The sequence below is a fragment of the Excalfactoria chinensis genome, chromosome 8, assembly GCF_039878825.1.
Source record: "Excalfactoria chinensis isolate bCotChi1 chromosome 8, bCotChi1.hap2, whole genome shotgun sequence".
Taxonomy (NCBI): Eukaryota; Metazoa; Chordata; class Aves; order Galliformes; family Phasianidae; genus Excalfactoria; species Excalfactoria chinensis.
In genome coordinates, this window is record NC_092832.1 from 22,772,859 (window position 1) to 22,798,643 (window position 25,785).

At 42.3% G+C, this 25,785-nt stretch overlaps 2 protein-coding genes across 4 annotated transcripts in view; one reads left to right on the top strand and one right to left on the bottom strand.

Moving 5' to 3' along the window:
• The window catches only part of ZFYVE9 (zinc finger FYVE-type containing 9), a 51,757-nt gene extending 49,293 nt beyond the window's left edge, over nt 1–2,464 (top strand). For all 3 annotated transcript variants that reach the window (XM_072343823.1, XM_072343822.1, XM_072343824.1), the window contains exon 19: nt 1–2,464. In XM_072343823.1, the coding sequence (XP_072199924.1) occupies nt 1–162 (162 nt within the window). In that variant the 3' untranslated portion in view covers nt 163–2,464.
• The window catches only part of CC2D1B (coiled-coil and C2 domain containing 1B), a 27,766-nt gene continuing 4,289 nt past the window's right edge, over nt 2,309–25,785 (bottom strand). The window contains exons 3-24 of the mRNA XM_072343825.1: nt 25,575–25,687; nt 24,622–24,741; nt 23,407–23,544; nt 21,200–21,473; nt 20,590–20,714; nt 20,361–20,436; nt 19,499–19,609; nt 19,043–19,173; nt 18,350–18,422; nt 16,122–16,234; nt 15,320–15,512; nt 12,934–13,106; nt 12,230–12,355; nt 11,688–11,746; nt 11,289–11,405; nt 10,727–10,800; nt 10,039–10,097; nt 8,570–8,621; nt 7,682–7,781; nt 5,125–5,215; nt 4,351–4,482; nt 2,309–3,581 (exon numbers count right to left, since the gene is read on the bottom strand). Of these exons, the coding sequence (XP_072199926.1) occupies nt 4,363–4,482; nt 5,125–5,215; nt 7,682–7,781; nt 8,570–8,621; nt 10,039–10,097; nt 10,727–10,800; nt 11,289–11,405; nt 11,688–11,746; nt 12,230–12,355; nt 12,934–13,106; nt 15,320–15,512; nt 16,122–16,234; nt 18,350–18,422; nt 19,043–19,173; nt 19,499–19,609; nt 20,361–20,436; nt 20,590–20,714; nt 21,200–21,473; nt 23,407–23,544; nt 24,622–24,741; nt 25,575–25,687 (2,438 nt within the window). The 3' untranslated portion in view covers nt 2,309–3,581; nt 4,351–4,362. The remainder of the gene's footprint in view (nt 3,582–4,350; nt 4,483–5,124; nt 5,216–7,681; nt 7,782–8,569; nt 8,622–10,038; nt 10,098–10,726; nt 10,801–11,288; nt 11,406–11,687; nt 11,747–12,229; nt 12,356–12,933; nt 13,107–15,319; nt 15,513–16,121; nt 16,235–18,349; nt 18,423–19,042; nt 19,174–19,498; nt 19,610–20,360; nt 20,437–20,589; nt 20,715–21,199; nt 21,474–23,406; nt 23,545–24,621; nt 24,742–25,574; nt 25,688–25,785) is intronic.

Sequence of the window (25,785 nt, forward strand, 5' to 3'; positions counted from 1 at the left end):
GTTGGTTATCAAGCTGGGAGTAATGGACAGCCACTGCCTTCTCAGTACATGAATGACCTGGACAGTGCCTTAGTTCCAGTGATTCATGGAGGGGCATGTCAGTTGAGTGAGGGGCCAGTCATAATGGAGCTCATCTTTTATATTCTGGAAAACATCTCATAAGAGGACTTCATTTTCTGTTCAGACCTGTTCCAGCAGCAGTTGTATCTGAATCATTTGCACTTTAAAACTGGAGAAATTAAGCTTTTGGTAACACTATTAAGGGGAGGTGGGGGGGCGGGGGGCGGCGGGAGGGACAGTTGTTCCATAATTCTAAATCTTCTATGCATTGTCAACAACCAGAGGATCAGGGCAGCTTCTATACTACAACATGGCTATGCTATCCTTGCAGCTGATAACTTGTTACTGTTTAGACAAATGCTCGTGTTTCCAGACTTAGAGTACACGACTGTAAATGCTCAAACGAGTGCAAAGATCACTGGGGCGTAAATAAAATGTGAAACTCCCATCTTGTACTGTTTGTAGATGGACAAGTAAGAAACAGCAATCAAGACCTCCATTCTGACCTCATCATAATGCCGTCTGTGGTTATTCTGTAGACATTAAAAAATAACGTTTACATTATTTTGACCAGATTATTGGTTGAAATGTGTTTGGAGCAGCCCTTGGGAGATGTGGAACGACTACCCAGCCATGACTACATTTGTACGTGAGAAGGGCGTCTCTCAGAACGCAGTATTATGTGCGCTGCAGTTGTGTGTGAAATAGGCTAGTTTACTTTTCTCCCCCACTCTATTTACTGTAAAGAAAACAACCAACAAACTTGTCACCTCAGCTGATTTCTGTAACCTTCCACAACACCTCTGTTCTTCTCTACTTTGTTTACAAACCTGTATGAATTTCAGATACCTGTCCCAAGCAAAGGAATCGTCCTGAAGTGCAGTTATTGCCCCTTTCCCCCAGTAGGTCCTGCTTTTTAAAGACAGTAACACCCAGGGCAGCTTTAAGTCTCCTCCCTGCTGTACGCTGTAGTGTAACGCTAGTGTCATGTAATACAAGACAGCTCGCACTTATTAGCAGCACCATGTAAAAGCTTACCTGTGATAAAAGCATAGAGTGTCTGTTCTGCATGTTCTGCTGAAAAAGGCTTACTGGTCAGCTCTGAAAACCTGCCCGTGGCCCAGTGCTCTTGGTCTCACCTGGGAGGGTGCTGGGGAAGCAGCTGCTCCCAGCCGGCCCAGCAGTGTGAAGCTGGAATTGACACAGCTACAAGAAATGTGATTCCACAATCTTCCCACACTGAATCATTCAGTGGAAGCTGCTGAGGAGCTGGTGGGGCTGGGGGGCCACGCAAAGCGGCTCCGAACCCCTCCCAGGAAGGGGGTGAACATTTTTCCCCCTGCTGTGTATACAGAAGATTAGTGGGGAAAGGGAGACTACTTACACTGAAGACAGTATCTCAGACCTTGCATTGTCCCTACTTGCAATCAGTTCTGCTGGATGCAGCGGGGATCATTTTGTTCCTGCTGTGTATGAGCGATGCAGGCATCCTTCCAACCAGAAGGAGAAGTCCAAGGCTACCGTGAGACCAACGCTATGTTTTTTAAACAAATATACAGCATTAGCTGGGCAAAGGAAAAGGTAACTGTACACAGTGATGTATTTTATGTAAAGCCAGCGCCATAAATGTACAGAGTGCGTTTGTGAATAAATGGCTACTGCTTTTTAAACATGTTTTACAGCTTTATAGCAGATGACAGCTGATAGCACCCAGTGGCTCCAAGAAAGGCCACACTGCTGGGGTCCCAGTCCAGAGAGAAAAGCTGGCCAGCAAGAGTTGCGCATTAGCAACACTTACCCCATGAGGTATCCACCCAGTGCAGCCTTACCTCTGGCAGCTGGGAAGAGGTGGCTTCACGTTTCACTATGGCCAAACAAACCTTAAGCAACAAGACGCCTCCCTACTTATTTGTGCAGTGGAACAGCACTAAGGTTACTGTCAGGCTCCCTCCTGCACCCTGGCACAGCGCAGCACTACGTGGTGCAGGCAAGGTTTGGTATCTGGAAGAGAGTTCCGTAAACAAAGTAAGAAAATCCTCCTCCTACAGCCTGCACTCCAGCTTTGCCACAGCAGCAGCTCCCCAGTGACCTGAGTTGCGTATTGTTCTGCTTAATAAGGCAGTAAAAGAGGTGAAAAATCTTTCCCTTCTCTTCCTTTGCCCCAGAAGTCATTTGAGTTTGGGTTACGTCTGTGCAAATCGCTACCAACTGGTGACTGACACGTTCGCTTCAACCATAGCCTTTGAAATGACCTTAATTACCATGTTGTTAAGAAATGAGTACTTGTTTTAGAAGAAAAAAAAAAACTGTACTTTTAAAATTCAGTTAGTTAACACTGCAAAAAAACTGCATATTATATTTTTATTTTCAACATGTAGTTTTGTATATTAAATTTATTGAAATTAAAAACTAAATACTGTATTGTCTTCATCCGCCCAGGAGGACGGAGGCAGCGCTGCCCAACTGCTCTGGACTCTTTCCTGCCTACAGCCCTGCCTTCCCCACAGCCCCCAACAGCCGCACTGCGCCGCCCCGTGCAGCAGCTCCTCTCCTCTGAGGTCACTGATGGCTGTTGGCTCGCAGAGATTTAAGCACACGAATGTATTTGGTACCATTTTTTGTATGCTGCTAATTAAAAGCATTCCTGAAAATAGCCCTAATCCGGTTTTCTACACAGCACAGAGTGGCTCCTTCCCCGTCACCTGGAAGAACTGTGAAAGCCTATTTCTATGATAAAAAACACAGCGACCATTGGTGAAGCAGCAGTCAGTCCAGCATCTCTTTTCTCTCTTGAACATAAACAGACAAAAAAAGGCACAGTACCCTGGCTGCACTGCAGTAAGCAGCGCTGTAAGCACGGCAGACAGCGTAGCCAGAACAGAAACGCAGATCTGTAAGCACCTGCTGCTAAGAAGCGTTGCAGCCTTCTCTTGTGGAAGGCAGCATCCCAAGAAGCTGAGCCTCCTGGTGCAGCGGCAAGTGCAGAGGAGGGGGATGATGCTGCCAGATTCCTGCCTGAGTTTTCTCCCCTCTAGGAAACTGCCGCTGGGCAGAGGGTGGGGGGAGCAAAGAGTCGATGATGAACAGAAACAGCCATAGCAGATCTCGCTCCCTGTACCGCCTCGCGTGTTTGTACGCTTAACAAAAGACGCATCTATCTAGGAAAGGCCTCACCTGTACCTTGACTGAAAAGTTTCTGCGCTGCCTCAGAGGATTTTGTTTTGCAGGGTTAAACCTTCTGCACACCACTCTGCATAGTTAATACAACATTCGTCCCGGTGCTACGTTAGTAGTCCCACATTAAGGCAACTCTGTCTATTTTGTGTAGACAAAATAACAACACCCTGCAGCAGCAAATTTTCAGAGCCTTACATTTGCCTTAGAATTATTAATAAGCACTATGGCTGTTACCAAAAGAGACATTAGGTTCAGTAGTGCATTCGTGTAACGTCTTTGGTGCTTGCAGCTAGCAGCATCTCTCTTCATACACGTTCATCCCACATCTCAGCCTTTCTGTGGAGCTGGGGAAAGAAGGGAAAATGAAATTACTTGATGCAGCACTAACAGATGTTCACAATTGAAGGTCATCTGCTTAAAACGCCAACGTGAAGTTGCTGGGTGGTCAAGTAGAAAAGTCAACGGAGCAAAATCATTGAGCTTTAGGTGCCAGAAAACACTTTGGTGTTCAGTCGGTGCACAAGGCCAAGGCATTGCCTCAAGGACCGCCACCAATACGTCCCTCAGCCAACCTGAACCTCGGGAGCAGCTCCTTCACTGGGAGGAGGAAATCACCTGCTAAACAGCTCGCTTGGGGCTTCCAATTCAGTCTGCTGGTTTGAAACAGGACCTCGTAAAATCGTAGACAATTTGGAAGCAGTGATGCAGCTGAGTATTTAGCTGCCATTTATGAAATCAGAGCCAAACTACGTGCTAAGGAACAGGGATCCCAAAGACTTCAGGAAGCCAAGAGAAAGATGAGGGATCTCTCATTAGAAAGTTTCTATTTACACATCACCTGCTGTCCATAAGTTGTGTTGCGTGCTTGCATAGCACAGTCATGGTCCAAAAGGACTCTACACACTGTAACACTACAACAGCTTATTTGATATACAAAAATCATATAAAGGTTCTATAACCTCAGTTCTGAAATTACTCATCCCCACATATACAAAGGTGAATGGAATCAAAGCTGTGTAATTCGGTCGATGCCGTCATAAGACATTATTCCATGCAGAATGTAGCTCTGAATTTATCTGATGGCCAGACCAGCTCCAGCTGCTGCATTCATACCTCATATAGGAACTAGTGTTCAAGGACCAGCCAGTTTTCTGTAATGGTTTGAAGATCCTGACCGCTGAGGGGCTCCCTGAGTCTCACTTTTACTTCCAGTTTCCCTCCAGTGGGTTTTCTGCCATCAAATATCTGTAAGAAAGAAGGGCAGTTAGCACACACACACACACACACAGTGTCATGCTACTGTGCCTCAGGCATCCACTGCAGATGACTGCAGCTCTGGGAGGTGTCACAGCCACGTGCTTCCCCAGATGCAACAACCCATGGTTCAGCACAGCAAACCTTCCACACCAGCCACTTAGGCAGCTTTACAGTGGGCTGTGTTAGCTCTGCCTGCTCACAGCAGGCATTCTGCCCTGAAGTACCAGTAGGCAGCTCCAAGGACAGGACGAGCAGCAGCATCCTGATGCAGTCTGTGATGCAGCCTGAGGGAGTTCTTCAGGCTCCACTTACTGAACTCATCCTGGATTGTACAACAGCTCTCTATCCAACCTGGCAGCCTTTCCTTAGCCTTTGATCTGCTGCCTACTAATGTGGGATCTTCTGAATTTCTGGTCCTAACAGAGAAAACTGTCTTGATAAAGAAAATGTGCAGAACTGGGTGCTCAAGAAGCCAAGACAAGCTTCAGGACAAAGAACAGTCACTTGTTTAGCAAACTCCTGCAATACAGATCTGTTCTCTGTGTGTGAATTGTCCATGCATTGCAAACACTGGATTTCCCTGCATGTCCAGATATTATTAGTAGAGCACACCTCACCCACAAAACATACCTCGATGATCTCTCTGACTTCACATTCTGACTCCAGCTTGTCCAGTTTCAGGTGTGCTGTTCCCACGTGTTTATCACTTCTGAAAAAGGATCTGTAACAAAGAAAGCTGCCTTAATGGAAAGGGGAAGGTTTCTCAGAACTTTACGGATAGGAGGTCATCCCTGCTGGTACCATCAGCGCATCCAGGAGGTTCTCAGGGTGTGCTGCAAGAACCATAAAACCAGGGTGAAAGGGACAACCCGTAACGAATCAGGCCACAGGATACTGAAGTACTCATTTTCCAGTTACTCTCTTAGAACTCAGTTGGAGAGGAGCACAGTGAAGGCAGATGAACCCTAAGCTGGCACCTGGAACTTCAACACGACCAGCAGCACCTTTCTGCAGCTCCAGGCTGATTGCAGACATCAGACCTGCAGCAAGGCGCTGTTCATTTACACACCTGGGAGATGAAGGAGCAATTACATTCAAAAGACACCTGGGGATGACCAAGGGAGATCACACCACAACTGCTTTCTGGTTCACCCACGTCTCTCCACTTGCAGCACAAAGAATGGACAACCCCTCAGAGACCAAGAGTGAAAAGTCAATTACCATCACAGCTCGGAGTGCTTCTACAACATTTCTGTGACAGAATTCTGACAGCAGCAGACCCAGAACGCACTCCAGGTGTGTCGGTGTGAATTTCCTTGATACAAAGCCTTCCACTCCCCATTGATGCGAATACCAGCAGCCCCACAGTCATTCAGGTAAGCTAGAACTGGTTACCTCGCATGCTGCAGTACCTCCTTTACTCCATATGCACCTTGAAATGAAGGATTACATAACTGTACCGCAGTCAGTTGGACACTTTGTTCATAAACTTTAGTAGAGAAGCAGCGATCCTCCCAGCTGCTTTTTTTTTTAAGCATTTCTCCATATTCTAATCCAGGAAATAAAGACTGGCTCCCCCTTGATCAGATCCAGGGAGCTTTCAGGAAAGAACGAGCTGGCTGCAGGCAACGGCTGCAGAAACCTTTGGGGAAATCTTTTATCTTCAGAAGATTTTACGATAGTTTTAAGACTTTTCCTTTGGAAAAATGCACTGCTGGGTTTTCACTTCAAAGCGATTTCTAAAATAAAGTTGAATTAATGACCTGATACAAGTTTCTTTTGTTCACTAAGAGAAAAAAATTACTGGGAGGCAGAAGAAAAGCCATCAGAGTCCCTGAATCTGTTACATCCGTGAGCGTTCCTGGAAGCATTATCCAGAAAGGCAACGAGCTGATGATCTTTAGAGAAGAACCTGGAACACTTAATCCTCTCCTTTCTCCACTGGCTGCAGGTCAGCCAGCAAATCAAGAACTGCAGGAGGCAGAAAACACAAAGACAGCAGGAACTCCACTGTGAAGGGGAGTGTAGAAAAGAGAAAATTCACCCGGATTTATTTGCTGACCTTCGGAAAGGCTTCAAAGGACAACCTGGAGGTTGCGCACAATTTCATGAGTCACTAGAGAGTGTTTCCCAATGGGTGAACTTAAGTCTGAGCTCAGAATCTAAGAACGTGTGGTTCCAGATGTGAAGAGCAAAGGATATGCCCCACATGTGCAATGCTATGCAAAAAACAGGGACTAAATATGTTTACATTTTAACATCTGACAGTTCTATGGCATACAGGTGGAATCTCCAGCACTCAAATCCTGAAAACCAGCAGACAGGACTGATAGAGAAAGAGGAAAGAAGTCAGCTATTGCTGCAAAGGAGATTTTAAATGGAAGATCTGGAAGAAGAACAATGGGAGTTTACCTCATAAATTACACAATCTACACCAACAAAAGCATTTTAAAGAAACACTGGATCCCTTCTGCATGCCTCAAAAATAGAAACAAAGAACAGCATGAGGAGCCACTGAGACAGAACCAGGTTATCTGACATCTCACCCGAGTCACAGCTAACACTGAGATGAGTGAGTAGAGGCCAGTTGGACCTTGAATAAAACAAGGATAAGCTCAGACAAACGATGGCTTCCATGAGTGTTACCAATTGCTAACATCCATCTCATCCTGTTGGTCTCCATGATGAGGGGAGCTGGGCTCTCACAACAGTTTGCCAGCAGTGCTCAGTAAATATTTTACAATCCTCAGAAGTACAAAAATGTAACACCAGTTTTGCCATTGACTGTCATCTGCTTTACCACTGTTCATGTTCTGCCCTCACTCGTATTCCACTGATCTACAATATTATCCCACGTAACATTTAAACCTTCTAATCCAGATGACTAAAAACAAATTGGACAAGAATCAAACAATTTAATGCTGAATCACTAAGTTCTCTGTCATCAGTTTCTCTTAACATACTAATCCTCAATGGACCTTCCACTTAGAAACCAACTTCTAACTTCTGCTTTTTTTCCCCTGGGGAAGATACAGAGCTCAGACATACTCTGAAAGGAGTTCTCAGACACAAGAGCTAGGCAGCTCTTACAAAGATAAATCACACACTTGTGCTTCATAAGTTTCAGCTACAGCACTCTTTACAACCCTTACAACAGAAGCAACGAGAGGCAGCACGCTGAACTTACCCTTTATGATATACTTCAAATTTAATTCCTTTGGACCGAATTGCTCGTCGAAAACCTCTGTGATTTCGGTTGATGTTCAACTTGAACAACTGGTTGTATTCTACAGACACAAGAAATGAAAGAAAGATGTCAATGTCCAATGAAGTTCAGCGCCCTACAATGCGCACGTACTCATACCTCTGTTCATCTCTCCCCCTTTAAAAAGACACCTCATATCTGTATGAACTCCTTCTTGGTAAGTGCAGACCCAGTTATTGAAAGACACAGAGCAGAACTCTCCGTATGGGGGCTTAAGACTTCCGCTCTCAAGAAAACGTACAGTTAAATTAAGAGCAAACAATCTGGATATTTAACGTGAAGTCGTTTTGATACTAGATGGCTGCTTACTAAAACAATTCAAAAGAATAATACAGCAATCAACCAAACTCAGAGCGTAAGATGATGACACATAATCAAGTCCAATACTGGTGTTTGCTAAGTACAAAGGGACATTTTTCCAAAGGTACAAAGCAGTATTTCTGTTTGAAGATGCAGTCTTAAATATAAATAAAAAAACCCTATTTCTACAGTGACACTTAGTAAGGTTTAGAAATGCTACAAGATTAGCAAAAGTCGTGCTAGAATTGGTAACCTCACAGGGCACTGAAAAACATCTGATCCCTGGACACTGAAATTAATAATTCATCTTACTCAATAAAGAAAACACATTTATCTGGCCCACCTCCCAGCAGGGCTGACAGCAACAGCTGCAACACGACGGGTCACCTCATCACCTCACTACTGCATGGCACAACTGCTACCATCAATACTGGGATGAAGGTGAAGAAATGCCTCATCTGGACTTCACCTTCTATTATGCCCTTCCCTAACAAACACGGGAGTACTGACCTGGACAGTTGCTATTGCTAATTACAGGCGTTTTACTCTTTTGAGGTTGCTCCTATTAAAAGAAAGGCACAATGAGTAACAATATCAGGGACTGTTCCAAAATACAGAATAGTAAGCATTTCTATGACCACCTTCTTAATACCATACAAGAGAAATGAGGATTGGGCAGGCATTATCTGGATGATGAAGTCAGTCACAGTACATTCAATACTAAAACATCTGGACATCGTTGTGGTTGAAAATATAATGCTAGATAAAGAATAAGCCAAAACACTGTATTAAATATAAGTGCCACAGATAAGCTACGTGGTCACACTCAATTCAGCCCCGGCATCATGAAGTTACTGACAGAAGCTGTTAAATCACATGATAAACTATGCTCGCTCCATGGCACGGTAATTCTGTTCCTTTGGCATGAGCTGGAATAATAAGCTGCACAAGGAATCCATCACAAGTCACTCAGGGAATTGCCCTACTATTATTTTGCCTGACAATCAATCTGTCACCAAAATGAATTAACTTTTAACCTAAAGCAGAGTACAAACCAAATCTCCGGAGACTGAACAAGGACAATGTGACCTAATTATTGCAGCTACTTTGCAAAACCGATTTCAGCTATGAAGGAGAAAGGTGGTATATTTGCTCATTGGCTAAGCAGCACAGATCTGCCTTTTTCTTTTTTAATAACAAAGAAAAATAGATTAAACAGATTAAAAGCAACTTCTCTGATTCTTACTCACTCCCCAGAACATGACTTGTACACAGCAATTCTGTTTTCAGCCACCCCAGTGGGGAGAGCCCTTCCATTAAAGCCTCGTGTAACTCAAACATCATCTGTCCACCCCAATTTCCTACAAGTAATTGAATTTACCTTAGCAGAATTACTGCAAAACGTACTAGGAGGTAAAAACGTAGGCTCTGCCCCCTTGCTGAGCTAAGAACCAGCAATGTAAGAGCAGAAATTGGTTTTGCTCTATTGAGAGAGTCACAGAAGTTGCAGCACTTCTGCTGATAATGAGAGTAGGTAACTCTCCTTACAGACACTTCTAGCTCAACTGCCAGGAATTTATAAGCAAGAGAACAGGATGACACTGGGGTGTTTTATGGGAAGAAGCATCATTTCTCTCTAAATACTGCAAAAAGGTGAAAAGAATGTATATATTGGTTCTAATGAGAGCTATCTATCGATACACATACAAACACACAAAAGCATCAATCTGTAAAATAAACACCAACAGAAACACATAGCAAAGCCCAAAGCCACAGAAATGAAAAAAATACAGATTCCAAAGTCCTGCTTCTCAGGAAAAAAGGGTTTTGTTTGTTAGCTTTCCTTTCCTACACTGAAGCAATAGGACTAAAAACACTAAAAGTGTTTTCCTTCTTAGAAGAAAGCCTGCGCTCCTTCCCTGATGTCCTTACAAGCAAATGCAATGATAGAGGACACAGACTGAGATACAAACACTCACCGTGCTCGGGTAATGAAATTCAAACTTCACAAAGGCATCCAAATCTTTTGGTGCCACACCTGAAGGAGAGAAGAGTCAGCCAATCCCAATAGCTAATACAAGTATTTTTATTGCATCTGTAACGTTAAGGAGCATTTCCAAAAGCACCTTAACTGGTTTTCAGAAACTCATGACATGTTTCTTAATAATAACTGATGAACCCACCCATTAATCTGACACCCATAGAAAGCTGACATCCAAAAGTAGACATCTACTTTCTTAATGCTTTTGCTAGTTCTGAGACAATGTATCACAGACTGTTTACGAGCCCCAAAAATGAGGTACTAAAAGCAGTGAAGTTGGCAGAGACAACAACTGTCTGCTGAAGGGTCAGTACAGATGGTGCAGAGCTACAGAGGGCACTCCTAACAAAATACAAGACACACATGAAATTCAATCCATGATCAGCTGTAAGTGAACCCACGACAATTTGAAGTTATTTCCTCTGTCCAGAACGAACCCAGATTCTGTATGTTCTTATGCTGTTGGGTTTTCCTGTGTGTGTCTGAGTCTGAAACCTACTTATTTTGTAGAGTGCTGGTTACAAAGTTCTGATCCTCTGATCCAAGTGGTCTTTAGGGTAGAAAATATCATTCCTCACTATCTCCCCCTACTTACTCAAAGACCACACATCCTTCTATGTTCATACCTGGTGGAGACGGTAGGTTTATCCCCCTGACAATAAGAAGGTGCATTTCTGTGCTGTTGAGCTCAGAAAATATCCTGTGAAAAACATAAAGACAAGAAGTATGTATTCACCTCAGTATCCTAACACCACTGATCCACTGCCAGACCAGGATGCCATTGATATGTCAGATGTTTTTCAACAGCATGTTCCTGAAAAGATGATCTTCAGAAATAGCAGAAGAGTAAGGAAAAAACATGAACCAAAATAAAACCATCTCTGAGGCATAGTGAAAAAAGCCACAAACAAAGCCCAGAGACACCAGGATTGAGTGAGACAGACAGAAGAAGGAAAAGTCACTGATGTAGCTGAACATGAGAGATGAACATGGAGACAGCAGAGATAGTCTGAAAACAAAAGAACACAGAAGAACAACATCTTTGTATTTTATGTGGTTATGAGTGTCCTTTCACGAACACTGAAACCCTATCTGCCGTCTGAGTTTGCTGAAGCCCACAATACCCTAAGAACTAGAAACCAGAAACTCATTTCAGTCTGCCTAAGAAATCCCTTTGCTTTTACACACCTTATCATCTTAAAAGTTCTCTCCTCAAAGTGATGGCTTGGGGGATCCATTCCCTGTGCTCGTGCAAGCTGTAAGATGTCCAAGTCCTTTTTACACCCTTGTGCCAGCTTCTCAAACCTGTGGAAGAAAAAACACAGTCACACACTCTGTGGAACATCAAAGCATTCTGCCAGACACAGGCCACAGAGTAATCCTCGGATCAGACAGCTGAGAGCAACTTGGTGAAGCAGGCCTCACCATTACTATCCCTGTAACACAATTAGGCTCTTGCAGGCCTCACCATTACTGTCTCTTTCACATAATGAGACAGTCTTACCAACCCAACCACTTTTAAGGAGGTCAGGCAGACTCAAGCCTGAAATGACCACGTTATAGATGATAAATAATGGCAGGTCTTACCTAGTTGTTTCAGCTACGTTTCCCAGATGCATAAACTGCTTGGAATACTGCAAACATTTCTGTCAACAGCAACAAACAAATACAGATGCACTTTAATGATACTTACACATAAATTCACATTTGGCAGCAAGGTCTGAGGCTCATAAAAGCCTAATTTAAGTCAAGAAGCCAGATTTTTCCCAAGTCACCTGAAAAGATCCATCCTCCCAGTCCTCTAAGCGCAAACTGAGCACTCATCTGTTCAAGCTGCTCTACCCTGCTACTTTTTAAACGACTTAATTTCTAGAGGTTCACTCAAAGGCTACTCTTACTCAGTTGAGTGCTATTTCCAAACTTGAGTGCTCATGTTTAACAGTGATAATTTGCTAGTTCCAAGCCTCCAAGCACACCCTCTAACTTCAAATAGTGGAGAATCAAGCTCTGAAAATATTTCACTCTAGGACATACAGAATACAAGATATCTTACAAGAATATTAATACAATCCTGAAGTGTTAAAAAAAAGATAAAATAAAAATGTTTTTTGCAAGGATAAAACAGTTACCTCATGTTGGTCCTTCAGCAGTTTTAGGAGCTGCATGTATACCTCATCTGCTTTCTGGGATATTCTGACATCTTCATGGTGTATAAAGATAAAGCCACTCTCTTCATCTGTAGGGGGTGATGGCAGCTGCAAAATAAGAACACCACATTTCAGAGCCCTTGTAAGAAACAATGAATAGACAAAAAGCAGTCAGAATGTATGGAAAGGTCAGTGAAGAGAGACGGGCTGTTTAGGTAAACTCCAACAAAACAATACTGCAGGACAAGTTGTTATACCCTGCAAAATGCCTTACAGGTCTAGCTCCCTGATTATGCAGGTCAAGAGAAATACTGCAGCACAGTGTGGTTTCCCCACCTACCCACACACCAGCAGCAGGTAGGACATCACTGGATCACAGTCACCCGATCCTCAGCCCAAAATGGAGTAAGGACACAGCCGGGAGATGTACTCACACCACAGACCCAGGGAACATTCTGAAGCTGTGTGGTTTAGGTGTGCCACTGTACATCAGGAGCAAACTGTTTACAGAGACTGGATTTACTCAGAATCCGGCGCAATTTCAGGGCTCAGTACCCACACCTGCTATTTGTGTGGTTTTAATTAGTTTTGTGTCAAGAAATATTACTAAACAATTCAGCATTTTAAGTATGCAATTAAATGTCTGAGAACACGATACAAAGCAGAATACTAGCAGTCCTACTAACCTTGGAAATATCAACAAGCTTGCCACATTTTGCTTCCCCAATCTTTAGGTCAAAGGTCTTCGCTGTTCTGAGATACATCTTAGCCTGTTCAAGGTTATTTTCCTTCTTTGCTTTGATGGCTGCCTTCACGTATTTCTTCTTTCTGTTCTCCAGAAACTCCAGCTGTTCCCTAGCTGAAAAACAGTTGTATAAAAACCTTCGTTCATCTGATGCTGACGTGGCCCTGAGACGGGTTTATCACGTCCAGTTTACAGTCAAGACAAAAATCAGTAGAAGTAGACACTGACTGAGGACATTTCCTTACTGCACTTCATTCTTTCTTGGCTAGTTTCAGTTCTGTGTGTCAGGATGAGAAACACCTCCTCATATCACGGCATCCTTCATAACAAAAACAACTTGCTGCGCTTCACAAAGATACTTTGAAGGGCCACAACAGAAATTACAACAGCTGACAGGTAAACAGCAAAAACCAAATTCAAACGTTCAGTTAGATATTTAAACTTCTCAAAGACAGCGAATATTACAAGCACATGAACCTTGAAAGCACTCTTCGATACTCATTTCCCTTCTCCCACTCTCTCTGTCAGAGAAAACAGATAAGACAGTGTATGCAGGCACACTCAGACATCTACCTCTGCTTATTTGTAATTCCTTGCCATCTTAGTGCTTTCTCAAGTCTTGAGTCTTCTCTTTCCTTCCCAAAGCAGTAGAGACAATCACACAAGTTAGAAAAGATTGCTTTACAACATAACAGGTCAGTGCATTTTGCCCCTTTGTCTACCTCACTTAGGAAAGGGTGCACTGTGAGCTGATTACAGCCATTTGGAAAAGGCACTCATACTGTATTCATCACTGCACTCTACTTACAAGCTAAACAACACTTGCAAGAGGTGCCTGTCTCTGCAAATAAATGTACAAGTGATTCTCATGCCGTGTTCACTGCTGTCAGACGAATGTAACATCCTCACAAGTGAGGCTGCTACCCTGCTGCTGTGAGCAACCTGTCCCATCAGCCAAAACCAAAGCGATTAGACAAGGTAGCTAGCCTAGTTTTCATTGAGACAACAGAACCAGGACACAGAGTTCTCTGTGAGGCTGACATGCAGAACACAGGTATTTTCAAAGAAAATCTGTGTAAGATGGACTTAATAGAGCCATTATTCATACTGATCTTGGCTCTTTTCCTGGTGTAGGACTTAAGTGTTCCACTGCATTCCTGTATCTCTTTATGCCTCACATACTCTGACAAAAAAAAAAAAGTTCATTATCAACTAAGCTGTACTTTGTAATTCTGGGAGGGGGAAGCAGGTTACATTTGTGTCACGGAACGTAGTTTAACTAGTGAAATATAGCTCTATGATAGCAAAGCACTGGCATTTTGTTGCATTCTGTTGTGAAGATGAAGTCTGTATGAATCTGTGTCGGTTCTTATTGCACCTGTTGGTGTCATTTTAAGATATCCAAAATGCCCAGGAGAGATTACTGAGCAGGTAACACCAGGGATGATGTATTACCACTTTCTTCACAGTAAAAGCCTAGAGCAATTCATATAAGAGATTAATATGCTGGCTGAAATTGCAGAAACTTAATTTCATGAGGATTTATGCATTTTCAAAGCTAAAGCGTACAACTTCTATGTTTTAGCGTTCTTTACAAAACAAGCCATGGAACTTCTGAAGAGATGATTTATCAGGCACACTGAATACCTTTGCATTCTGCTAAAGAACTCACATCAGCTAAGTAGGCAGTTTGCTTTGCCCTGAGGAACTACCCAGGGCAGGATGGGATTACAGTCATGGCATGACAATGGTATCAGTAAGAACGTGGGCACTGCTAGTGCATGCCCAAATCGCTCAGTGAGGTGGTGGCTGTCCCATACTATCTGTACAATTAATCTCCTACAGACAACTGTTCGGTGATCTTAGGGATAGGAGGACTAGAGATTGATGAATTACTGCCCATGTACTGGTTTGATATCCTTGGGTGAAACACGAGGCAGAAACCACTGTTTCCTACAGGAAGCTGCATTACATCAATGAATAATTCACACTGGTGAGCCATCCAGTCTATTGAGAGTTGAGTTCAACTGTGAGCAGAGTTAAATATTATGAATCAATATATTTGTTACATCAAAATTAATTAAAAAGCCAATCAACCTTGTAATTACACATGCTGCCTCTGTGAAATAAAGGCTGTATGGAAGGTCTGGATCTGCCCTCCAGCAGGCAAATATACAGAGGCTCCTGACAGAGGAAATCTATATCATGCATTCACAGTCCTAGATAAAGCCTGTGGATAAGACCATAAGGAAAAGAAGTCTTCATCAAGGTATTAGTGCAAATGACTTGCACACGGATCACTGGGAATGCTGATTCCACCACCTTACCAGCTGGAGGAAGATGATCCACTGACTCTGCCTTGTCTGGGCTGGAGGGTGATGTAACTTGTTTCACACACCCGGGAGAGCTTTCCTCCTCAGCTACAGCAGATGGCACTGTAATTGGCTTAACAACCTGAGTCGGCTTTCCAGGCAGCTGAGCAGGCTTCTTGGCAACTGGGGCCTGTGTCAGAAGTTCATTCTACCATAACAGAAATAATTTCATATTAAATGCACAGAATCTAACCCAGAGGATGGTATCTCAAGCACCAATAAACTCGGTCATCACTATACCAGCCCCCTAATACCACTTTTGAGGCAAGTATAACATTCCAGACTATGAATTCTAACTTCTGGGGTTTATAAGGAGGGCCATGCCAGGAGGTAGCTGACCCATTGCAAGCTCCAAATCTCTGCTATAAAAGGGACAAAAGGAGGGTTCAACAACACAGTCATTTCAAAAAGAGCAACTGCACGCATCAAAATCATCAACCAGGAATTCTCCCCATTAAAATCTATTCTGGTTGAAAGCACAAGCATAATCAGCAACCAAATTTAGCTAGGGAAAGAAATTACACCAAAGACTAAATGCAAGTGCTGCGTGACAAGACATAGTGAGTGCTGAACATCCTGGGGAAACACAAACATAAAAACTACTGGGATGCAGGAGTAGGGCATAGATCTAAGCACTTCCAAACAATGAATGTATATATGACCAGGACCTAAGGTGTTTGTTTTGAAAGTAAAAGTCATCTCAGTATACCAGAAGAGACAAAATTTAAAATACTAAACATAAAAAAGGAACACTAACCTCATCCTCTTCATCATTCTCCTCCATGCTTGCCAGCTTGCTGGCATTTTCCAGAACAGCAGCTATAGTTCTGTCATCATTTGGTGCCGCAACACCAGGAAGAGGTGGAAATCCTAAGGGGGAAGAAAGCAGTGAGTTGCACATGGTGTATGTTTTGTCTTGCATGTTTCTTTTCTTCTTTCTGTGAAGTTACTTCTAAACAAGTATTAACTATCTCATATTTCAGAAGTCAGTATAACTAGACTGAGGCCAAGGCCACAAATCTTTGCTAGGTGGGCTCAAGAACAGACGTCTCACCAATATCCAACCTTAAAGGGATGATGCTAAAATGATGCGGTAGCAGAGCTTGGTTTTCTAAGTTCAGCAACCGGCAGCCAGCCAAGGAACCTTACAACTTCAAAACATTGGTAGGAGATGCTCAGGCAGGAACAGTAAATAATTTAGCCTCTCTCTTTTACACACAGAAGAGCAGCAGATTGTACAAACAGTTGCTGGCTTTTTTTTTCCTCTTTCACTACAGCCTCGCTTTATTTGGCATGTAGTCCATCAAAAAAGTAGCGCTATCCCATACACCAATAAAAAAGGCATAGCTGAAGTCCAGAAAATGCACTATGACATTAGCTGCCAAAGGATATGCTGAAAGCTCTACTGCAATGGAGAGGTTGCAAAGTAAAACAAAAATACAGTAGTTAAATGTGAAGCATAAGGAGAACAATCCTTTGGATCACTTTATTATCATTTAAGGGCAGAAGGAAGGCTGGATGAAAGATAAATTCTGATCTCCTTGCCACCAGTTCAGCGTCAGCTTCAAACAGCAGAGATGCTCCCAAGATATGTCTCATTAATACGCAGCAAGCATTCTTGTTGCCAGTCTCATTAGAAGTGCTAAGAAATAATGATTAAACTGCTTTGAGCTTAGAGATGGCTGCTGTGGGTACAGAACTGATTTGATGCATACAGGCCGGCAGAACACAGGACCTTATGCCAACACCCCTATGTGACATGAGGTTCCTTAGTAAGCAGCATTTTTGACCCCATGAAGGTCAAGGCTGCTACTTATCATCACCCAGATGCAATGAAATGCACTGTCAGCCCCGTATTATCTCACTGCTGGTTTCAGTGACTGCCTGACTGCTGTCTTCAATGTAAATCACATAGCTTCTAACTCCTGGAAAACATACAGCTGTGTAAGGAAACTGAGGAGTTACACATATTTTCAGAAGGCTAAACCTGGAGTACCTCACTCTTGCCACAACTGATGTTCACTATTAATTAGATTGTGTTCTAGAGCATGAGTTGTTGAACTGCCGCTTTTCAGGGGCAGATTCAAAGCTACATGACCTGACAGACTTGGCACTGCCTACCTTACTACTACGTACTTTACCCCTGCTGAAGTTTGCCATTGCCACATCTGACGGTGACAAAAAAGCCACCAGATTTGTGTCCTTTTGAGGACATTTTCCCCCCCAAACTTAGAAATTCTAAGCACCATTTTGCAGTACTTAGTGCATCTTATCACAGGAATGCATTACACACAAGGCAAAAGGAATGATGCTCCCAAGAAGAGAAACAGTATCACACAAGCCAGAGATGAAGTATTCACAGATGACCTTGCTCAATCCTTTGTAGACAAAGCACTATAAGTTCTGAAGAAGATAAGAGAGAGAATGTCTCCAGGAGTTTCAGTTTCTGTCTCTGGCACTCTCAGTGTGACACAGGCATGATTTGTTTCATCTCTGTGTTAGCAGCCTTGAGAATGGCAGCACTCATCTGACTTGTCAAGCGTTGCAAAGAGATATTCAATTAAACACAAGAGATCTGAGGTTGTTATTGGGAAAAAACAGAATGGGAAACATCAGGTAAAATTTTTCCAGCTTCAAAAAATCTCCTTCTCCTACTCCAGAGAGACCACACAGCCCAAGTTTACCCTTTCCTCCACGATTGGCACAGAGTCATATTCATCACCTGCTTATGACTACATTGCTTAACTCCCCCAAACAGGCTTGCTTCCAAGTTCTGGCACTGTCTAAAAACACTTATGTGAAAGCTTGGGAACATTTTGATAAGCAGTTTTAAAATGTATTCTTCAGTGCTACCAAAAAGAAAGGCCAGTCAACTGAACAGAAAAAAGGAGACTCTTTACAGGATGAGTAGGCAATACCTGCACAACTCCTGCAGAGCCCAGAGCACATACAGAAGTTGCAATTAGGACATACAGTCACACTTACCAGGTGGAGTAGGTAGCTCAGAAAAGTTAACTTTCCTCCCTGCTTTATGGGCTCTTATGGCATCCTGGTATTGCTGTAATCAAAGGCAGTCAATAAGAAACAAAATGGAGTTTTATGTTAACTGTAACTTATCAGTCATTTATATTTAACTACCACAACTGTTGCAGAATACATGGTATTTTGGCAGTAAGTTGTATATGCATACCACCACCCTCTAATTCTGAAGATAACGTTGCTTCAATGACTCCTTGAACCTCTTCTGGAATAGTAAAAAATGTCAGAGGGAAGTAAAAATACTGCTCTGAAACTCAAGCTTTCCTAAAAATTTAAGTCTCTAAGTTACCTCATTGACACATTAATAAGCAGCAATCCTTGAACAGGAACTCAGCTCTGCAATTTCTGCAGCTCAGAACGTCACATTTCTAAAATTCTTCTGTCATGAAGGACCGAGGAGCTTTACCTTCCTCCTACTTCTTATTTACAGTACATGCCCTGCCTCTGAATTGGTTTTATTTCAATAGAGCTGAACACCTGTATTTTGTTTTTTCTTACACTGAAGGTTTTAGAGCTTTTGCACTGAAATTCTTTCCAAACAAAAGGACAATACACAAATTATTTCATCCCAAAAAAATTCTTCAACAAGAAATTAACAGCTTTGCTAGATGCAAACAACCCACTACATTTGCTTCTTACCTTGGCTATCCTTTCATACATTCTGCCTTTCCGATCGTCCCCACTTGCTTTAGCTTGTGCTGCTACTGACTTGTACTTTTCAAGCCTTTGCTGCAATGCTTCCAGCACTGTTTTCGGCTGCTGCAGGGAAGCTTGAAATAAGAAAGACAGTGAAAGGCTATGTCATTCTGACTTCAAAACATATAAGCTGCCTTCTTCCTACCCTTCCTTACCTTCTGCAGAGACAAAGCTATTGTTGAAAACTCTTTTATACAACTCTCCTAAGGAAAGTTTATGACTTTTTTACTCTCATTACTGGTCTATAACAAAAATACAGATGAGATCAGCAGCAAACAAAATTCAGGAACATAGCTAATTATACTCAGTCCTGCTGTACTTCACTGGAAAACACAGACCTCAAAATGCCTCCCAGCCCTGCTACCTTTATGGCTTCCTGCAAAAATCCAGAAGTCCTACCTGAAGCTTCTCGGGTTTGGGATTCGAGTGCTGCAAGATCCTGAGAACTTCCCACCGAAGCTGGTACCTTTTGCTTGGATGTACTTTGTACATTTCCTAAGCTTTCAAGTTCTGCAATGTAAGGAAAGCAGGAAGATTCACAGCACATTCTATAAGCAGCAAGTAAACGCCCATGAGCAAGAAAACCACGGGCCGATCAGACCACCTATCAGAAAGCTTTTTGGCTTCAAAAGAGTATTCGGGTGGCTAGGTAAGTCTAAATTTCCCAGTATTCAGAGAAAGTGCTTTACAGTGGAGAAATGTGAAATACTGATTTAATTCAGCCTAGTGCTGCTTGCTAAGAAAAAAAAGTAAAAGCATTTCAGGTATTCTAAGAATTCTCTCACAGAACATAACTTGCCACCTTGACAGATGGGAAGCATGAAAAAAATCATTAACTTGACTAGAATATCCTAGTAACAAAAGATGTGCTGAAAAGGGAAGGAAGTAATACCAACTATTCAGAAATCCAATTTTCAAATAATAGTGGTTGTTTTTAGAAAACTAGAAAAATATCCACAACATCCATGTTTGACAGTGGAATATGTCATGGGTGAGGATTCTCTCTAACACCACTTGGTGATCAGTTTACAACTTAAGGAGTTGTAAGAGTCAGGATTTACTGAAATAGAATAATCTGTCGTTTATTAGTGAACTTTGAGACTGTGCCCTCATCCCCCTTCTCCGTCACTTAAATATTGTCTCCGGTTATCTAAGTTACAAAAGAAGGAAATTTAGACATCAAAATCAAAAATCAAAATCAGAATCATTTCACATTACAGCACAGGCAGAGTTCTAAAAGTTTCTGTAAGGTACACCTTACCCTGAGGAGATAGAGGCATGTTCTGGAGGTCTATTGGCTGCCCGCTGTCCAGAGCTTCCAAGACCACATTAAATTTCTAATGCACAGAAACAGAACAGAAGGTGTATTCTAGTGTGGCCATGACTTGCTAGCTGTCACAATGAACACGCGACATTCAATGAATGCAGAAGCACATTACATAGGTACAGCACAAGGCATGTTTCACATTCAGGATTCTTTGTGTGCATACCTTGCCTATCTTCATGTATTCCTTTGCCTTCTCCAAGTCCCCTTGCTGCTTGGCTTTCAGAGCTGCTAATTTATATTCCTTCTGTCTCTTAACTAGTATATCTCGTGTGCTGCTCCTATGGAGACCTGTGAAAATAAAACAATACCAAGACTTACACAGAACAAGGAATACACATACCTCTTACTATAGTCATCTACCTGCACATCTACCACCTCTGAATCATACACCCAGCTTTTCCTCTCAGTTTCCAGTCCTATCAGGCTTGACAATCCCACTATTCCCAGATAAAAAAATAAATAAATAAATAAAAGAAGGAAAAGTCTTTTAATCAGGATCTCTGAAAATCTTTAAAGTATCTAATTCCACATGTCACAGTACTGGAGAAGCAGAGATACAGTAAAGGTTGAACATATTCATACACTGCAGACCATAGCTTTGTAATAACATGTGATCTCGCTGTCAGAGATGCACTATCCCACTGCCAACTTCATCTGAAATATACAATAGGGAAGTGCAGACATAGACAGTGCTTTGCAACACAACTGAAAAATGAAGAAAGATGTAGCACTAGTACCGTGCTGCAACAGCTTATCCTCTCAGATTATGGTACCTGTTTCCAGGGTAGGACTAGAAGCAGCATGACTCTGTAGAGATTCCAATTCCAGGTGCTGCTCTGTTTCAGGTGAGGTCTTCTGCTCATCACCTACACAAGACTCAGCTCTGCTCTCTGGTGGAACACTGACCAAATCTCCTAAATTTTCCTGCTCTGATCCTGTGGCTTGAGATATGTGAGAAGAGCTTTTTCCTGTTGCAACAGGAGGTGGCATTTCTTCCTCATTGATTTTTTTGCCTCTCTTCACTGCAGCCAGCATGGTTTCCAGTGTCTAGGAGAGATGGAACACCAAAGTCAGTAGGTATTTTCATCAAATATAGTGCTAGCATAAAATCATTAAAACATGAATTTATTCCGCTATTCACAATGAGATCTATGACATCCCATCGCTAGAGATGGATGTCCTTCAGCACTCCCTCTTCTTCTGCAAGGGCAACATCAGCACTAGTGAAAGGTGCCCCATTATCAGATTAACACAGTGCAAAAGACTTGCTACACAAGCTAGGTAATTGAAAGTAGCTCAGCACCTACAGGTATCAGTTGATGTGCTATCTAAGGAAGCTATCTGTACTAACTGTAAATATATTTTGTCCATAAAACAAAATAAAATATACATTGCTGAAGTGTCACTGCACAATCGGATTTAGGGAAAGAAGGAGTCCACATACTTATTTTCTGGACATGAGAAAAACCATTAAACACTAACAAATGAAGTGGGACAGCTGGTGATTTACAGCAAGAAGCTCTCACCATCGTTAATATGGGTTAACTCTGCTAGTCAGGCAGTTCCTACTTGTGGTGGAGAATGGAATTAAAAAACCTATTTTTTATTTTTTTTTAAACTTAAAGTCCAGACAAAAAAGCATCATGGTCTTAAAGCCAAACCAGAAGTTTTTACTTCATTCATCTTCTACAGAAACTGAAGTTGAAGCACAGAAAAACAACATTATCATCTAATCAGTGTCAGATTACTGCTACTCTCAGTTGGCTGTGGCACTGTTTGACCTACTAAGTAACAGTGGGATATATACTTCAGACTAACAGCATGTGAGACTGGGGTTCAGACCAGTCCAGCAACCCACACACAGCTCTTTCCTCCCCACGTGTTGCTTGAAACATGGATTTAGACTCTCTGGGATTAAAGTTCACATTTCCAGGAAACGAGCACATGAGGCAACTGCACACCATTTGCTGGAGTGCCATCTAGCTCATTAAGGAACTGGGAGCGGTGAAGTAAGATCCAGTCTACTAACCTTAGCTACACCGCTTAAGCACATGGAAACTCCCTACCTTGAAAAACAAAGCAAAGGAAGAGCCAAACAGAGCACTAGGTTTCCTTATTTGATAAGCAAGCTGGTTTTGCTATCTCTCTTGTTCCCCTAAAGGTCAGGTGGTTACATGTACGTTGCATTCAGAGCAAAGTGGCAGAAGACACAGAAATATCCCTTCTTGTGCATCTCCTTTTCTGGGTTTGGCCTCAGTCACTTCCTGTGCACACCTGGGAGCCAGACATTACACTCTTCCCTTACTGAAAGATAAAAGCTTTGCTTAACAAGACAAGAGTTTGCTGCTGTGTGAGACAATGCGGGAGATCAGAGAACAGGGAAATAAAGACACTGCACAGCAGCAATCACCAAGCACTACCAAACTAACTGCAAGCACGCCACCTGGCTGAAAACATGCAGAGCTAAAGAAACTGCTCCTTGCTGCAATCTGAAATGTTCCTAACAAAAAATCCCATTTGATTCATTTTCAAGCACACCCAAGGAAAGATATCCTGCCTTTGTCTCACAGAACCAAATGGGGCGGAAATACCTGAGGAAGGGTTATCAGTGATGAACTGGCAGGTGTATGCACTAGGAAAGCTCCTAAACTGTGAGTTTAGGTAACAATTAACAGTCATTACAGTTCAAATTCAGATTAGATGGGCAGGTTCAATACCAGCATTTACCGTTTTCCTTGCCTCCAACTGCCACTAGCTACATTCAACAGAAAAAGAGCTGATGCACAGACAAACGAAAGTACACGTCACCTGTGTACTGACTATGCAGCAACACTGGTTAATGTTTTTAAATTAACTCAAGGCAGTATATTAGAATTTCTCTCCCATTTTGGCAGTTTCACACATCTGAAAAGACTGAACGACACCTCTGAGAACTGATTTTGTCACCTCCTTGTTCACATAACTTATGAATCTATCTTACCTTAAGGCCTCTTTCGTACCGGCGCAGCTTGGCACTCTCACCCAAGTCCTTTGCGTTAGAAATTGCTGCCTTATAGTTAACAATTCTCTTCTCTATTGTCTGTTGCATCTCACTGGTAACAGCAGGAAGTGAGGTGGTCTCAGAAGAAATAATAAGACAAATCAAGAAAACTTATTTTATCGAACTACTGAAAAGCAAGCGTTCTTCTTCAAACACACTCACATTAGCAACAAAAACAAGGATGGAGCAGTCTCTCTAAAACAGAGCAGTACTTGTACTACACTAACAGCTCCTGGATCCACCTCTGGGCTTTCTCTCAAAGGCGCAATAGAGAAGAATGGGTGGAGACATTTAGAAAATTCAGTCAACAGGGTAACGGGAGCCATGTGGTCAGAGAGTAGGTGAGGGAGAACAGTAAAGCCTTTCAGCCACCACACAGCAAAGGGTGTGAATAAATATTCCGACACAAATCTTTTCTCCTTTTCTAAACATGCTACATTACTTCCCTCAAGGGCTCTTCTACTTGGTTTTGCTATAAGAACTCATCTTCTCACAGCTTGAGATTAGGTCAGTGACAAAAACAGCCTAAACAAAGCTATGAGTAGCTACTTACAAACACTCCACAGCTACAGAAGCATTTCAGATGGCTACTGCTGTAATTATTGCTATTATCTCTACAGCAACTCTGACAGACTCATTAATTGGCACAATGCACGAGGGCATTGGAATCTGTAGCATACAACAGAAACAGGGTAGTAACTGAATAATGTTTTTTAACTGCATGAGGATCGACAAGCTGAACTGAGGAGGCTAATGCTACTGAGAAAGAAAAATCCACTGAGATGTCAAAGATGATGAGTTATAACAGGTTTCACAATCTCAGCAAACAGCTTAACATCCAGAGGAGGAAATTCACAAACTTTACAAGTGAATGGCTGTTTACATGCTCATGTGCAAAATGAGGTGTAAGGCATGCTGGATTTTGTTTACCTCCTCGATTCTGTGCTTACACCAAAAGGCATCCTCAGAACAAAACAAAAAATAATCATTCAACTCTATAGATACAGCACTGGTTCCCCCAGAGAAGTCTGCAACAGTTTGTTTTTTCCTTCCCTTGAGGACAAAAAGGTCCCTCTCTTGTTTGTTACCCTTGTACTAACGTTTATCATGAAAGTGATTCAGCAAAACTGTCAGAAGCATAAAGCTCTCTCCTACCTGTGGTTGCAGTTCAGGTTGCTCATTTTCTGCTTCAGCTTCGGACTGCTCCATTGTTACTGTTTCATCCTCACAGCTTCCTGTCTCATCTTCCATCCCCAGAACTTCTTGCAATTCTGCCTAAACCAAAAGTCAACAGTTCTTCAAAATTTTCTACTGCCTCAAAACACAAAAACAAATCAGCTCTCAATTCCCTTTGGACGGACCTTAAACAGGGAATCTTAACATCTCATATCTCAGACGTTTTTGTATTTATTTTAAAGAAACTGCTTCCATTAATTCCACTTGTATCCACAATGGAAAGCCAGATACTAAAAAGCCAGACCACACCACACAAGACTGTGGTTAGAGATCAGAAGGTAGAGAAGTACTTTCAAAGCATTATTAAAACCTATGAAACTTCATAAAAGCATCCTTTAAAAATGGATGTTAAAAATGTGCCTAGCACTCCTTCCCTAAAAGCTCATCAAAAAGGAGTTATTCAGGATCTTCCTCTCAGGCCAAGCACCACTTAAGCAATAACAAAATAGTCATAGACATCACTCTAAGGAGAATGTTTGATCCCTTATTTCACCATCTGACACAGAATGGGACACTCACTGCTCACAGACTATCACACATTTGAATGTGTTGTAGTTTGAAGAGTTAACCTATCATCTTTTCTGAGAGGCCAGTGGATGAGGGCTGACAATAAAGACTTGGATCGACTCTCTCTCTGTATTATCTCACATTCCTTTTAATAAATTACTTTCTCCATTTTCAATCGGGTTTTCTTCCTCTTCCTTCTCCCGAGGGAAGGGAGGGGTGTCACGTGATTAACTCTTCAAACAGAAGAGCAGAAGAAGTGGCAGAATGTTAGCTAGGAAACTCTGTCACTGTGTTGTGCAGTACGTCAGATCCCACAAAACCCCGTATCCTTGTATAGAACATTTTGCACATAAAATTACACATACCAACAGATCTGTATCTTTCTCCAAGTCCTCATCCTCTGCTTCCTCCTCATCTTCATTCAGGTCCTTCATACACTCTGCAGCCATCTTTTCAATATGATCCATAGGCAAAGGAGCTGCAAAAGAAACCACAAAGAGATATAAGCCCTAGACAACAGTTATGCAGTCATTGGGTACAAATTCTGAAGGCGTATCTACAGGCTGAAAAACAGCA